General features: G+C 44.2%; 2 protein-coding genes across 9 annotated transcripts in view; one reads left to right on the forward strand and one right to left on the reverse strand.

The window, feature by feature from the left end:
* Positions 1 to 3370, forward strand: part of LOC109286588 (E3 ubiquitin-protein ligase RNF170-like) — a 29575-nt gene extending 26205 nt beyond the window's left edge. Inside the window, exons 4-6 of the mRNA XM_019501209.1 lie at positions 430 to 503; positions 978 to 1088; positions 2180 to 3370. Of these exons, the coding sequence (XP_019356754.1) occupies positions 430 to 503; positions 978 to 1088; positions 2180 to 2485 (491 nt within the window). The 3' untranslated portion in view covers positions 2486 to 3370. The remainder of the gene's footprint in view (positions 1 to 429; positions 504 to 977; positions 1089 to 2179) is intronic.
* Positions 3371 to 7124: 3754 nt separating this feature from the next.
* The window catches only part of FGGY (FGGY carbohydrate kinase domain containing), a 520775-nt gene continuing 511202 nt past the window's right edge, over positions 7125 to 16697 (reverse strand). For 7 of the 8 annotated variants that reach the window (XM_019501213.1, XM_019501212.1, XM_019501214.1 and 4 more), the window contains 2 exons: positions 9235 to 9296; positions 7125 to 7357 (listed from right to left, as the gene is read on the reverse strand). In XM_019501213.1, coding sequence (XP_019356758.1) covers positions 7276 to 7357; positions 9235 to 9296 — 144 coding nt within the window. In that variant the 3' untranslated portion in view covers positions 7125 to 7275. Of the gene's footprint in view, positions 7358 to 9234; positions 9297 to 16697 lie in introns of those variants that run through there. The other variant, XR_002094627.1, reaches the window with a different exon arrangement.

Below are 16697 nucleotides of genomic sequence, written 5' to 3' on the forward strand. Positions count from 1 at the left end.
CCCCCCCCCCCCCAACTCCAGCCTTCTACTTTAGTTGTCAAGGGCCAGTTTTTGACACCCTTATGCATGTTAAATATGATCTTACTTCCAGAGTGCTGCTGCTATAATCAGTGGGGCTGCTCACAGAGCAAGCATACTCCTTCACACTACTCAAAAACACCAGCGCCTCACCTGAAGACAGCAGGTACATTTTTAAATATGCAGAAAAAGTAGATCCTCTGAGAAGGAAGACACACATTTTAAACAGCTGCTTTTCAAAGTAAAATCCGACTTTAAAAAACAGTTTTTAGGAAGAAAGCAAAGAATTATACTGATATTACGGACTAATGTGAAGGGGCCAGGGATTTTTAACTCTGAGTCTGCTCTCAAATCTACCCTACTGAAATATCCACACCCTGTGTCTTAATGCAGTGATTTTGTTTTCTGTAGGTTCCTGCCTGATAACATACTGGAAACATGGGTCCTGGCTAGGAGCAATCAGCTGCCCCCTCTGCAGACAAAAAGTAAGAGTCATTTCTGTTCTAAACTCCTGCTTCTTAACATACAATGAAGAAGACACCTAGGCTAAGCCAGTTCTCCACAGCATCTCGAAACCCATTTAGGCTTCAATAGGACTATGGTCATTTGCAACTATTATTCGATGCCTGTCATGTCAGGAAATTGTGAAGTATTAAATGGGCCTCCAGTGTTTTATGATTTTATAGTTTGTTATATCTGTGTCACAATATTCCATAAAACCTCGGACTCTTGCCAGAGGCTGCACATTGCACTGGAAAATATACACAGGTTTTAAAAGGAAGATGCAAGAAATGTTTCTGCTCAAATGAAACTGGACCAAGGTCAATGTGATGGTGATAACATTGAGAAATACAATAAACTCCAGCATAGGGTTTTTTTTTTCCCTTAATGGTACAATGGTGCACTCCTTTGGATGGAAAGATACAGTGCTAATGCTCACCTTCATTTTCTATCTACAGGTGACTCTTTTGGATAATGTCTTCTGTGAAAATCAACAAAATAAGCCAAGCAAACGGACTGTACATGAGATCAGAGATTACAACAAGCGCTTCTCTGGACAACCTCGACAGGTAAGTGCTTATGTAGGCCTAGTTGGTAGACAGATCCCGAGCGTTCACATTTGAACCCCAGGATCTCCTCTGCCTTTAAGGTTTAGTTCTGAATCAGATCTGAAACCAGAAAGAAGCTGGTTTCTTCTCTGGGTGCATCCCAATTCTCAGGTGAAAAACCAGGCAGGCCTGCAGAGAAAATCATTCATTAAAGCCCAAATGCCAGTAAGTACAGGGGCTCCACAGGCAGCAAAACTGTGCAAAAATGAAAGCCAGATGTACAGGTGCTGCACATTCCTTGCTTACCTCACATAAAGGATAATGGCAAGGCAAATCTTCCTGTCTTCCTGTCCCTAGGGAGCAGGCCTAGGAGGCCTGTGAAATGAACTTAGCCAATAAACTGAGTAGGTTCCATGAAATAGAAATTTATTTCTTCAGATTAATTTATAAACCAGCAGGGAATTTAAATACCAATGGAAAATCCAAACATTATATTTCCTCTTGCATATTTATTCCATGCATAGTTCATTCTATGATTTAATGAATTAAAATACTAACCGGGAATGGAGAGTAATACGAATCACTGGTTGTCTATGATGCATGAAAAAGATCTCTTTAAAGGGTCATAGTATATTTTGGTAACTGAGTACCCTGTATTGCTATTAAGAACTTTGTTCTACAGGTCCAAGTTCATGACTGGGATGTTAGCCTGAGTACAGGCTGCTAGATTGGGCCATTAGGCCAGATTTTCAAAAGCACTTTTGCAAGCGCTGAAGTCTTTTGGTCTTTCAAGCACCCGAGAGCAGATTTTCAAAGGTGGCCTTCACTAAATGAAACAACCCTGATCAGATCTTCATAAAAAATAACACCAAACATACTTTGCTTCTTAAAAAAAAATGGTTCTCCCATTCTGGTATCTATATAAGAGTGAACACTTCTGAAAACCTGGCTCTAAATTCTGGAAAATTAGTGAATTCAATCAGTAAATTCCATAGTTAAGAAACTATAGTTGAAAAAGTGTCCAGAAACTTGTCTGGTGCCTATAGCCACTGAGTGGGATAGAGCAGAAGAACATATTATCACTTCTGAGCATAACACAATTGACTCTTTAGTTTGCAGATTACCTTTATGACATGCCGCTGCTTCTACATCTCGCCTTACGAGGAATCTTCACCCAGGGTGGTCTCATAAGGATCTTCTTCCTAAGAGTCATTATTTGCTCCCTGGGAACCATCATGTGCTTATCTTCTCCATTTGACATAATGCCTGAACCCCTTGGTGGAGTCCTTGGAGCAGTTGACGACTTAGTGGTTGTTTTCCTCTTTTTGAATTGCATGATAAACATTTGCCAGCAAATTGAATCAGAGGGAGTAAGTATGACAAGTTCTGCGACGCAGAGTATGCTATCAGAATCTTGATCGACTCAAACTCTCATTTTTCAAAGAGCTTCCATCAAATGGTTACAGGCGTCTCAAAGACGTGGCGGTAGTGTATGATGAATTTGTTTTTGAAGAACAATCTAATGCTGCATATGGTGAAGTAAGGCTCAGAGACATTTGTCACAACCAAGTCATTTGTTTCCATATGTCTTGCAAGCCTGATTTTCTATACAACTGTGTATATACTGAGCTGCTTCAAAATAAATCGGCCTTTTTTACATAACTTATTTTACCATATAGGGTACCTGAAGTGCCAGTGCCTGAGAGCTATACACAAGACCTAAAATTACAAAGCAGGCACTTTATATCTGAACAGTGGGTTTTTTAATTCAACCTATTTCAATTGAACTAACCTGGGTTTTTGTCTTGGGTATAGTATAGAGACTGCCTTTTGGCCCTGCTCAACCATCTTTGCCTGGAGACTGACAGGGGAACCCTACCCTGTTCATCCTATTCAGTTTCTTACTGGTGTGTGATACAGCTGGCTATGAGGTGCTGATAATGCATTTATACAACCTGGTGGGGGTTCGCAGGACCATTCTTCCTTGGCTCCACAGGGAGATCCCAGATAGCGATGATGAGCAAATGCTCATTGTCTCCCAGTAGCTTTCCAGGTGTGAGTCAAGGTGCTGGTTTTGACCTGAAAATCCCTTTATGGACTGGGCCCTATAAGGGATTTCCTCTTTCTTTGTGTTCTGCCATGGCATCTGATGTCAGCTGAGAGCAACCCCTTACAAGTGCTGTCTATGCACCAAGTTCACTTAATGAAAATACATGGGAGGTTGCAGTAGGTCAGGGGTTGTCAACCGGGGGTATGCGTACCCCCAGGAATACTTGGGAAGGCCCTAGGGGGTATGCGCAGGCAGGCAGGGATGGAGCTCCACCACCCACCACCCTGTGCTGCTGCCTCCCAGGAGCAGGGCTGGGGGTGGTGGGGGCGAAGGCAGCAGTGCATCTGTGTGGACCGCATAGGCACAGCCCAGCCAGCCAGATGCGGGGGAAAGCTCGCACATGGTGACCACCACAACCATCTGTTGCCCCGCGCTGCTGCGGCTCTGCATCCAGCCATGCACTACCCTCCCCCTTCGCTCCCCCTCCTGCTGCTCTGCATCCAGCTGCCGGGGGTGCACCTATTAAAAAAGGTTGAAAACCCTGCTGTAGGTAGTTGCTCCTCAGCTTTGGAGCCCCCTCCCACTTGTGGACCATCAGAGTACAACCCTGGACATCTTTCAAAAGCACTGTAGTACCTTATTTGGGCAGGCTTTTAGCAGGTGGGGTTAAGTGCTGTGCTATGATTTCGGGAGTTGTTTTATTACTTACAATTTTAGTTCAATATTTTATTCTGTTTTGATCATTTATCTTGTTTTTATCCTTAGCCACCCTGCAACTTTTCTGGAGAGAGAGGCATATAAATCAAATAAATAAACTATAGTGACATCTCAGTTCTATTGTATTTCAATCTATTCGATTTAAACCCTAACACATTTTATTACCGAAGAATTTACTAAACCAGCTTCACACGCAACATAGAAAATAAAATGTCAGCTAGATGATGTCTGTAAGAGGGTTCTTCATAGGGCCTTTTGGGCCATCAAAACTGTCTATACTCAGCTCATCCATTGGATTACAATCTTGCAAATTTTTTTATTATCATGATCTTGGTTTTATAAAAGGACATAATGTTAGCTTGACTGAAGAACACCAGTATGAAACACAAGTTTTCCAAAGAGAGCATAATGCAAAGGGACTGAAAGAACTACACAAAGTATCTAAATAAAGCCTGATCTGACTATTGTGTACATGATCATGCAAGGTACAATTTTTTAGCAGCTTCCTTGAACTCCGTGTATCTGAGTTTTAACAAAATTAACATTGTTGTTCGCTTCCTGTAGACTTTGTATGCTCCCTGTACTTTCCTTATAAGTCCAGGCACTTGTTCAACGGGCAAGATCAAGGCCAGATTTATGATGATGATATAAATAGCAGGAAGTGTATGAAGGATTTTTTTTTGCAAGTAGTTAAAATTGTTGGTATAGTGAAGAAAACTATTATTCATTCCATCTGGATCCAACCTGTACTGTATGCTTTTTGTTCTGCATTAGGAGTTAATGGACCTCACCTCACACGTGTGCGTGTGTGTGTGTGTGTGTGTGTGTGTGTGTGTGTGTGTGTGTGTGTGTGTGTGTGTATGTATATAGTTATTGTTCATAATATACTAGTTTCTAAGTGTCATATTTGTGATTTATTTCCTTTCATATATTTTCAATTTATATAATTTTCATTAACCCCTTGAGCTGCATGCTCTGGTTTAATACCATTATATCTGCTTTCTCTGCTGCTGGTTCTTTTTTGTTATGATGTTCTTTGTTCCTTCACTTTAAACCCATTCACTATCATTGTCTCTAGTTATGGCCCCAAACTTGGAAAGCTTACATGGAGCAGTGTCCCCCTAACAATGGGTACTTTGGAAAGGGCAGCAATTGCTTTTCCATGAGCTTCAAGGCAGGAAGTGTATTGTTTCTTTAAAAAAGGGTTACCAGATGTTTCTGAGCACTCACTACTCACATAAAATGATTTTTTTAGGAACCAGCTATTATTTATACAATGCTCTAAGCCTAATTTTGTCATCAGGTAACTCCTGTGTGCATTTAACTTGGACTAAAGAATGGAATTCCTATTAAGCCATGTGTATAAAGATGGTATTATGTTTCATATCCATAGGCTGTTTCTGTTGCATAGCTAGGGCTTAGAGCAGTGATTATCAACCAGGGTGCCATGGTTGTCCCTTGCAATTCTCTCAAGGATGCCACAAGGTACTGCACAATGATAGCACCGTTATGTGTGCAAACACAGTTCACAAGATAAACTCTGAGTTTTCACACAGGAATCTATAGTGCTAAAAAAATCTGACCCATTGTGATATTTCTGGGTTCTTTGCAACATAAGAAATATTTTTCTGCACTCAGAAACAGAGGGAAAGCAGAGAGCTGGCATTTTCCAAGGGGTGCCTTGAGTCACAAATCTAAAAAGGTTGAGAACCATTGGCTCGGAGGAAGAATGGCAACAGCAGGTTGGGGGGTTAGGAGTTCATGGGTTTTCACCAGTGACCTACAAAGGAGTTACAGTTGGCTTGCACAGTCCGTTTGGCGCTTTAAGGCAATGGTTCCCAACCTTTTTATACTGTGGACTGGGAAACTGCAGACCAGCATACTGCAGACAAGAAGTGACCGGCATAGTGCGGACTGGCAGCCAACCATTTTATACTGAATATATGCTGGTCACTTCTGGATTTCTGGTCTGGCAGCCAACCCTCCTGCAGACCAGCAGCCAACCCTTCGTGGCCAGGTTGGCCTTAGCCCAGGAGTTGGGAACCTCTGCTTTAAGGCTGTTAAGCTACTTCTGGCTATTTGCCCCATTTTTTCCCTTTTGTCAGCTACCCCCCTTTGCCTTTAATATAGCACCAAAGCCCTAAACTGGTGGAGACTGGTGTTAAAATAGTAGAAAATAAATAACTCATGCTTAAGTAACATGGATTCCTGTGAGCTGCCCTGGGCTTCCTGTGAGAATCTCACTGAAGTCACTGCAGTGCTCATATCTTTGCAGGATCAGGCCTGCATATGTCATCCAAGGGCAGGCGCACTTTTCTTCAGCAAAGCGTACCCAGTGTGGGAGGTCTCCTGTTCATGCAAGCACGGGGGGAAGCCAACCTGTTTGCCCCCCACTAATTCTCCTGCTTTCACTTCATTCCTGAGAATGGCTCTGGTGCTGAAGCCCCACTTGAATTGCGAGCTTGTGGGACCTAGGGCCATCTCTTTGTCCTCTTCTTCTTCAGTGTCCGGCCCAATGGTCAACGACAAGAGCTTCAGCGGACTATGGTAACACACATGATTACGTCATGTTGGAACTGCAGGCTGGGCTCCACACTTGCTGTCATCCTGTCTGCAGTGTGCGAATGCACCAAAATATGCCTGGATACCTCACTGATGGCTACATGCGAAACAATAAGCAGGAAGTTTTATTGGCATCTGTAAGGCAGGGAAAGATACCTGCAGTATATGCATACCTTACAACTGCATCTGCATGACCTAACCTTTAAATCTCAGTGGCTGAATCTTTCGCCACCTGCTCATTAAAGACTTTTCAAAAGATAAAGTGGTCTGAGCTATCTGATGGCAAAGTGTTTGATTGCAAGGATGGGGATGGAGAAACATAATCTGTCATATTCTGTGAAAGTGCTTTGGAAATTTGGAAAGACAGAGAGAGGGAGAGTCTTTAGTAGCACAGGCAGGCTGCTAAAGATAGGCCCAGAAAGAAATGCTGGCATCAAATTATCCAGGCAATATGAGTTTACAATAGAAATCCTACTTCAATCTTAACCATAGCAGGCACTAGAATTAAAAGGATCAACTGACCTGACAACTTTTGAAACAGTATGTAGGGTAGATGTTAAAAATGCAGCAGGACTTCACTGATTTCTTGTGCTTTCTCGGCTTGTGGCCACTACTGACTGTTGGCACGGTGTACTAACTTTTGTTTTTTAATCAGTGGGGAAATGGTCATCTGCAGTTCAGAGATGTGAATGGCTTGAGGGAAAATACCCAACGTAGCACCACAAAGAGAATGCACTTGATTATTTTTAATTAAAAAGAACAAAGTACAATTTTCTTTGAAACCGCATAACACAATCAGATGAAATTACCATGACCTCCCATTTGCAAGTCTCTGAAAAATCTGGGATGCCCACAGTTCCCAGATTATCTGACTGTGAATTAAATGCCTTGCATGATAGCTTTATACTCTTGCTGATGTTCCACGAGTTTCAGAAACACTTCGTACTTCTTGTCATAAAATCTGTGGGGGTGGAGGAGGATAAAAAAGTTGACTTCAACACATTCGAAGCTCTACAATGCTTTAAACCCCACAATATACATTTTTACTCCACTCAGAGCAGCGTCAATACATGGCGACGTTGCCTCTGTTCTAATTACAGTTTTGCAGGGATTGGAGTCCTGTGTTCTGCCAGAGCAGAGCATCCACCCAAACAAGTGATTTCAAGTTATAATTATACCTTCTGTTTACTCCACACACAGCTTTAATTTTCAGACACTTTCCTATTATGCTCCAGCAGAAGTCTCCGCTGCAGTAAACAGCTGCATAACCATTGACTTCAAAGGCCTTTTACCCATGAGCAGAAATTGTTCCAAAAGGTTTAATCCTTTAAAAAATGACTAATGCCTCCCATGTATTTAGCCAAACCTTCCCTGCTCTCTGGGCTTGGTCATGCTCAGAGATACTATTACTCTTCTTTTGCAAAGAAAGAGAAAGGCAGGAGTTTTTGTCTGGGCTATTATATAGCCTGCACAGCTTGGAGTGGGCTGTAGTGCATGCAACAGTTTGCATTCCCTTACCAGCAAGAAACTGTTTAGTTTTCTCTGTTTGAGGGTTGTTCACACTTTGGTCCTTGCTACACTTGATCACAAAGCTCATTAGTTTCCCCTTCACAATGGAGAGAAGCGTCTTTCACATAAGCTGTCAGAAAATGAAGCTGTGACTCAGACACGCCGAGGGGCTGTTCTGAAGTGTGAATTGTCATCTTGCTTGTCGATCCTCAACTGCACCCGCAGGTGGTGCTCGCACACTTCCCTGCTAGCTCTCCTGCTCTGAGCTGAGGCTATTACTACTGTGGCTCACATTGAACTGGAGCACAGCAGTGCGGGTTAGCCATTGTACGCTGTGGACTAGCTCCCTGTACTCGCACGTCCTGGTGGGGGGCGCTTTGAAGCACATATTGCCAATGGAAGGGTTTCAGGAAAAACGGACAGCCCTCTCATACAAAGCTGTACCTAATTCAGCACCTCACCCAGGTGAACATGCTTAATTTTTATTTAGGCAGACGTGGTTCTTTGAGTGAAGCTGATCTCTTTTATTAGACCAACTTAAATAGTTGGACAACAATTTTTAAGCAAGCTTTCGGGTTCAAAAACCCCAATTCAGCCTGAGGAAGTTTCAGCATTTTCTATTATATCCAACTATTAAAGTTGGTCTAATAAAAGATATCGGATTCACCCAAAGAACCTTGCCTGCCTATGCCCTTAGACCGATACAGGTACAACCTACACCTTTGTAACTTTTATTTAAGCACCGTTGTAGTTTATGGGACTTTCACCTAAACACATTACCCAGGATTGACATTTTGCAGGGCTGCACACAGGCATGGGCAAACAGGGCAGCCACCCGGGGACCGGACAGAAAAAGGGCCTGACAATTCTTTTTCCGTTGTCCAATTATTATTATCATTATCTCTGGCAAATACTAAAAGTTCACCCAGGGCCGCCAGGAGTCTAGGTACAGTGCTGACACTTTCAAAAGCCTTTTAGTGACCTAGGAGGTCAAATCATGTCGAAAATGGGGATTTAGGCTCTTCAATCACATATGCATTATATTTTGGTGCTCTGCTTGTCACACTTCCCTGATCACTCACGATGTAAATAGGGACACTGGCCCGGATTCTTAAAGATAACTAACAGCCCCTGAAATCACGATTTAGTTCATATATCAATTGTGGTACTTCAAAAGAAGTTAGGCACCTGAATACCTTAGCAAATCTGGGGCATCGACATAACTGTGCACAAACAGGGCTAGACGCAAACAGGCACTGATTTCCTTTTAAATGATTTCTCAGCTCTCAAAGAGAGACACATAACAGTCAAAATTACAACCAAGATTACCTTTTATGCTTGTGGTTTGGCTGCACAACTTTCCCAATTTTTCCCATTCTCTCCATAGCCTCCTGGTAAAAGATAAACACAAGTGGAAAGGCCTGTTTTTACTTAAAATATGTTTTGACAAGAACAAGATGTTTCAAGCCCAATCAAGTTGTTACTGATGGATTTAGTTGTGGGTTAACAGGCCAGATGGCATAAAAAGCATTCAGTCCCATTTTACAGTAGTCACAAGAACAAAATACTGCAAACCTTTCTGCAAACCAAAAATCAGTTCCTCTGTCTTCCAAGGAGGCTGGGGCACAGCAGACTCTCTTTTCAGATTTAGGTTAACCAAAAGAAATGTTACTCCCCATCCCTAACCCAGGGGGCTGATATCCTGATTATCCTCCAATAAATCTGTGTTGTTGACGGGATGTTTTAATCACTTCTGTAAGTAGTGAGGCCAAGCCAATGTGCACCCCTAAAGCTACTGGAACGGCCCCGGTTCTGTAACACGGCCCGCAGCTCCCTTCACTTTCTAATGTGAAGGTACAGGACGTTGGGCTCCATCCAGATCTGCTGGAGGTCAAAGCGAATCCAGACTGGAGACTCCAGGGTCCTGTCAAAGGATCTTCTGGGCAGATTCATGCTGTAGGCTGTGGGGACACACTGTAGGGATCAGGGTCCCCTCTGGGTTTGATTTTTTAGAACTGGTGGCTTGGCACATGAAAAGCTGTGCAGTGGTGTTAGGAAGGGGGCTGCAATCTGGCTCTGACACGGGGTGAAGGCATGTTTTTGGTCAGGCCTGGGGCTACATGACTTAGGGAAACAAAAGCTGGCAGGGCCTGTACTATTTCACAGCAAACAGGAGAGCTGCCACCCACAGAGAGACGACTGCTAAAGTATTTTATAAAAGATAAAGGTCAGAAAAGTCTAGTCAGAATGTGACAAGCTTTTCTGATTTCTCAAACTGGAACCTAAACCTGCCTTAGTGCTAGTGCCTCAACAGCAACGTGAAGGACAGTCTGCCTGGGCAAGGGGCTACTCTTGAAAGCCAGCTATCATGTCATGGCTACGTTTTGAAAAGCACTAGATAATTTTATGGTCTATTATATCCGTAGCAATAAAAACAGCACTTAGTGCGCATGGAGCCACCTTCAACTGAGATATCAGAGCTCTTTATAAGGTGGGACAACAATGCCAGTACAGTTCCCCAAATGTAGAATCACTTGCTTAAGACCATACGGTTCCCAGACCTCCCCATGTCCACTTTTAAGCCCTGCTTGGAAGGAATATAATCACATCCTAAGTGCCAGGATGTAAGTGGACTGCCAATAAGACCAGCAGGTCATTTTGTTTCTCCCATGTGCAGGGCTGTGCACTTGGCTGGCCGCACACTGCTTAGGATGAGATTGGTGGACCAGAAAAGTAGGTGATGTCATGTCGGCCACGGCTGTTTGCTGAGCCAGTACTTTAGGTTGGTTATGTCCCATGTGTTTATTTCTTTTGGTATAAACGTCTAAAAATCCGTTTAGATCTTCTTATATGTTGCAGATCCAAATACACTTCTACCGCACGCTGCAGGCAGAGTGTGGGCATACATACGAGTTAGCATTTTTAAGGTTGCAAAACAACAGAGAGAGAAAACTTGTCTCCACTGACGTCAATGGAAAGCTCCCGTTGACTTCAATGGAGCCAGGCCGCCCGAGCGTTTCTGCTCAGAAGCACTGAGGAGCGCTCCGGGTGCACACATCCACGAGGAGGTCGGGTGAAGCACCATGGCATTAACTGACTCCAGAAAGGACACCCTGGAGAAGACATGCATGATGAGATGCTTTCTCTTCCCATGGAAATATGAGGGAGACACCACTACCCTCCCACCAGATTAGGAGCCTGGAAGGGGAAAGTTGAGGTCCCTTTTGGTACAGGAATTGATTCTAGGTCTGATGAGAAAAAGACAATGAGAAAAGGGATATTAACTCAACCACCTTTTGGATGACATGGACTACAGCGTACATATCTGCTCATACAGTAACTACAAGGGCTATGGGGAACTTACAGATATAACGTGAATGACCAGAGAAAAGCTAACTAAATCCTAAAAATAAGAAAGAACAAAATAATAAAGCAACACCATATTTATTTGCAAAAAGCACCTTTCCCCCCTGCCCCGACTCCGAATTAGCTCTCCAAAATTGGGATGCCTGTCTTAAGCAGGGAAGCTGATTTTCTGCCCAGAACAGCAGCAGTGGCATTCTTATTCAGGCAGTGCTGAGGGAGTCAGCTGACATTGTGACCCTTTACAACCTACTTGGTCCTCCTAATGTGCAATGGCTCTGGTGCTGCTTTGCATGCAGCACATGGAGCCCAATCAGCGCAGCCCAGAGTAGCAGGGGCCCAGGGAGTCAGCCTGCCAGCCCAGGGCTGCCCCCCAGCTCCATGTGCTGCAGAGGGGCACACATGTACACACCAAGATACCAAGGCGCAGTAAGCGACTCAAGTAAATGTGCCCCGTGTTAATAACAATAGTCTTTTTAATAGTCTTGATGTTCAGGTATCTTTTCTTCAGTAACTTTGCTGAAGAGTTTATAGTTGAGCTCCTCCTGGTCTCTCTTCCCTTCATTCACAGCCTTGCAGATTATTCTAGCCCTTTTCAAAATCCCATTGGACTCCGGTCTTACAGTAACTCCATTACAGTTTTAGCTTTTAGCACAGCAGCCAAGAGCTGCTGACCGTTCAACTGCGAAAGAGTTCAAACTAGCTTTTGCCTGAGCAGGAAAAAGAGGCAAGTGAGCTGAATATTAGGCTTGGTCTCTGCTGCACGCGGCCGTAACTCTGGGGAAAAAAAAGTCTTAATTCGGCCTTCCCAAAAACTGGGTACACCTCTTCTTTGGGGGCGGGGGGTGTTGTGAGAAAATCTGGTATTAAGAAGCCACATATCCTTAATTGTTTATAATGCATTTTTTCTTAAAACTACCCTCCCACACTACAGGTCCACATGGCCATGAAAAAGCTTAAATAATCACAAGGTTTATAACCACCCCCATTTCCCAGTTCTACCTACCCTGTCTGTGCCTGTGATTCATGCGCAGGTGAAACTTGAGCCTGGAAAAAGCCAAACTCTGTTCCAAAAGGGAAAAGTCATGAATCTCAAGCAATGATAATGGGCATATTTGAAGGGACCTAATGCTTGAATGCTCGTGCTCCTTTTTCAGGTGCAACAGGAGCAAAATGAAGGGCTAGCTTATCTGCTGATGTCGCTGCAAGGAAGCCAGTGTAGCAGTGTATCTTGCTGCACCTATTCCAGCTGTACCCTTACCTGTGAGCCAGAGGGAAAGGCAAAACATAGGGGCCAAGAAGCTGGTGCTCTGGTGCATTCACTACTGGCTCCTGTTTTGCCTGCCTGTGTCACAAGTGTGCTATGCGCTCACACGGGGACTCCCATTCTCTGACGCCTTCTGGCTCCTTCAATCATTTGGTGTTTCAGAAAGCACCGGTGCCTCCTCTGGAAATGATCTAGGCTTTAGAGATAAATGTAAGTGAAGGCAGACTTTATTTTCAAGTTGCTATTCAACCAGTAATGGAGCTTGTCTGGTTTGTTCATGAGAAAGCACGCTTGTCTACACACACCAGAGCAGATTAGCAGGGGGTTTTCAGCTTGGCACTGGGCTGCACTGCTGCTCTCCCTCCCCTGGGCCTGTGAATGACCTGCGCATGGATCCTGCGGGAGGAGTCCCCCATCATGACGCCCCGTCTGCCCCTCCACCTGCACCAGGGTCATGCCAGTACATCCCGATGCAGGATGGGTCTTTAGGCTGTAAGCACCTCACATCAGACATTTCTCTTCCCACCGGTGTTTGTGAAGCTTGGAAGCAAACTTTGGGGCCCCATTCAACTCCCACTTGAGTCGGTGGGAGCCTCTGCACTGCTTACAATGAGAGCTAGATCTCTGGGAAGTGCTAAATGGTACAACAGAGGCATGAGCTCTGGATATGCACCCTGCAGTTTCAGCCCTTCCCTAAAGCCTGATGCTTCTCTTTCTCCTCCAAGTTAATTTGGCCTCTTCCTTCCAGGGCTTTCTCATTTTTTAAAATAAGTTAGTTCCAGACTGGAGGATCCTGGTAGTTTCTTTACTGCCTCCTTTGCACAAAGGACTTCACAACTGGAACGCCAAGGTAGGGTGGGCAGGAGAAGACCGCATTAGGACAGCGGTCAGAGAATAGGCTGCAGCGTGGTGTCCTTACACAACTCCACCTAAATCAGGAACCTGGTTATGGCTGCTGCTTATTCTTTGGACTTGCTTCGCCAATCCCTATTACACAGATGAGGGATGGCACCAGAATTGCCTTTCCAGCCTATCAGGCAAATCTGTTTTACTTTAACACACATCAACATCACGTCAATTGATATTTAAGTCTCTAATCCTCCTGAGCGTGAACCACTTGTACCAGACATCACGACAACGTGACAAAAACAGGTTAAAAATAAACCCTGCAGGCGGCAGTTTTCAAACAATTTGCCCCTTTCACAGTGCTCAAAATATCCAGAGTGATCGTCGTACTTGATTCTTTGTTTTTTGGGTTGTTTTTTTTTGTTGTTGCACTTCAATAATATGTTTCAAGTCAGCTTGGCCCTTCCCGGTTTGATTAAATGCTTCACTCACAGAGGAGACTGTTTTCAGCAATTGTGAAAAGCAGAAAGAACAAAACCCTGAAAATATGAATTTATAATGAAAACAGAAACAAAAGGAACATTGGATTTGCGCTACTGAATCAGACTGAATGCCCAACCTGGTTCAGTGCCCCCTCTCCAACAAAGCCTTAAATATAGCAAAATTATACTACTGTTCAGAAATAGCTCATTTGAGGGTTTACGTCCAAATCCATAATTCCAGGCACGAAGAACTTTGCAATCTTAATTTGAATGACGCTCCAAGGCCTCCGTTTGCCAGTCTAGACCGCACAATGAATACAGTGATTTAAACACAATGAATTCTCTCTTAAAACAAAATATTTTGTAAAATTGCTTTTTAATCATTTCTTTTCTCTCTTTCCATAAAGGCAATGCTATAAATAAACCCATGAAAGTTCACATTTGATCATCATTTCTAAAGCCTGGGCAAGAGGCAAGCGAAGGGTTTATGCAGAAAAAAAGGGAGGCACTGTGGAGCATAAATAAAGGAACGCATTCATCATTTCTAACCTTTTGTTATAGTGTCAAAGCTGGGACAGATACAAGCTAGTAAACACCCTGCTTAGCAAGAAGGGATTTAACAGAATGGGAATACCCACTTCTATATGTGGGTGGGAGAGAAAAAGGCCCAATGAACCCAATTCTCCCAGGACCGGCAGTGTTTCAAAAGTGGGCAACAAACCACAACATTTTGCTGCTAGCAAGGGAATAACATCAGTGACGTCTAATCAGGAAACTCTATTTGCTTTCAGGGCAAGTTCATTCTAGGCAGGGCCAAAATCCTATTTTTAAGCATGATCCACGGCTCAACTAAAAGTTGAAGACTGTCAACTGCTCCCAGCACACAGCAGATCTCCCAACGAAGTCCACAGGAGGTGTGCTGGATGCTTGAAGCCAGTCTTCTACATAATCCTTCTCTGCAGTTTCTAAGTGAAAAAAGCCATAAATGGATGTGACTTATATAAGCAGAAAGACAGTCAAACTCCTTAGCTTGAACCTTCACAGGGCCCTGAGAAAATAAAGCTGCAGCAGATTTGCTCACTGGCCCTGGTCACCATTTTCTAGGAAAAACACCATTGTCTTTTCTACATTATGAAGCATTAATCCAGCCCCTGCCTTTGAAAATCAGAAAGGTACTAAGTGAAAAATAACATTTTTCAAGTCTAAGGCATACCAGATGTTCATCAGGACACTAAAACACACCAGGAACAAATTGGAATAACAAGTTCCAGGAGCAAAGTCTGAAAGCAGGCACTTTGGAGCCCAGTTCTCATTTGAAGTCAATGAGATGCAGCCTCAAAAGTAGGTCACTCTCAAAAATAAGACCTTTATCCCGGATTCTCAGATGCAGCTAGATCCCTAACAATCACTGAGCTCCCTCAATGATTTGGGCCTACATTTCTAGGATTCCTGGGTGCTTCTGAACATTTTGTGCTGTATCAGATGACTGAGGAACTGGGACAAATGGGATTTCTCAGCTGACTTATCCATGTGCTACTCACCCCAATAATCCCTGAGAAATGTTCTGAGTTTCAAGTGGTTGAATCTGAAACAGTTTTCATTTTAAATTTCATAGTAACAACAAAGCACAACCATCTATCATCTGGGGGACGATTGTACAATGTCAGTGGTTGAAAATATTTGGCCTGTGTATATGTGAGCATGTAAGCCTACCAAAAGCCTCCGGGTTTACCATGGTTCAGTAACAATCACAGCAAGACAGCTACTTTGGAGAAGGCTCCTCATGTCAAATGCAAACCGAGAGACGCATTCACATGCAAACTCAGCACACTTTGTTTGTGACCGCTGCTGCTGGTTTGCAGTGTATTTAAACCAACTTTTCCCTAGATGGGTTTTCCCAACCTGCTTCTGTTACCTAAAAAACAAAGTGTCTAACTGGAACTGACTGAGAAGGTAGGTAGAGCAACCTCACTGTAAGGATGCTGGATGCAAGTTGCTATGCAGTTAGCTAGTTTAAGTTTAGCTCAGCCCTGTATAACAAGCAATGTTTCATAGTTTCATAGTTGGTCGGGTCAGAAGGGACCTGAGCAGATCATTGAGTCTGACACCCTGCCATGGCAGGAAAGAGTACTGGGTCAAACAACTCCAGCAAGGTGTTCACCCAGTCTCTTCTTAAAGACCCTCAGGGTAGGAGACAGCACCACTTCTCTTGGAAGTTGGTTCCAGTTCCTAGCCGCCCTGACCATGAAGTAGCGCCTCCTAATATCTAGTCCGAATCTGCCCTCTGCCAGCTTGTGACCGTTATTCCTGGTCACTCCTGGCAGTGCTTGGGGGAACAGGGACTCCCCCAGTGCCTGCTGGTCCCCCCTGACTAGTTTGTAACAGGCCACTAGATCCCCCTTGGCCTTCTCTTGTGGAGGCTGAACAGGTTCAGGGCCTGTCACCTCTCCTCGTAGGGCCTGCACTGCTGCCCCCGATCATGCGAGTGGCCTCCTCTGGACCCTCTCCATGTTGTCCACATCCCTCCTGAAGTGCAGCACCCAGAACTGGACGCAGTACTCCAGCTGCAGCCTGACCAGTGCCGCATAGAGGGGGAGGATCACCTCCCTGGACCTGCTCGAGATGCATCTGTGGATGCATGACAAGGTGCGGTTGGCCTTCCTGACTGCATCCCCACACTGCTGGCCCATGTTCATCTTGGCATCAATGATGACTCCAAGATCCTTTTCTGCCTCTGCACTGATGAGAAGGGAGTTCCCCAGCCTGTAGGTATGGTGCCGGTTGTTCCTCCCCAGGTGTAGCACCTTGCACTTGTCGGTGTTGAATCCCATCCT

Source organism: Gavialis gangeticus, unplaced genomic scaffold (genome assembly GCF_001723915.1).
Source record: "Gavialis gangeticus isolate Ggan-Ray unplaced genomic scaffold, GavGan_comp1, whole genome shotgun sequence".
NCBI lineage: Eukaryota > Metazoa > Chordata > Crocodylia > Gavialidae > Gavialis > Gavialis gangeticus.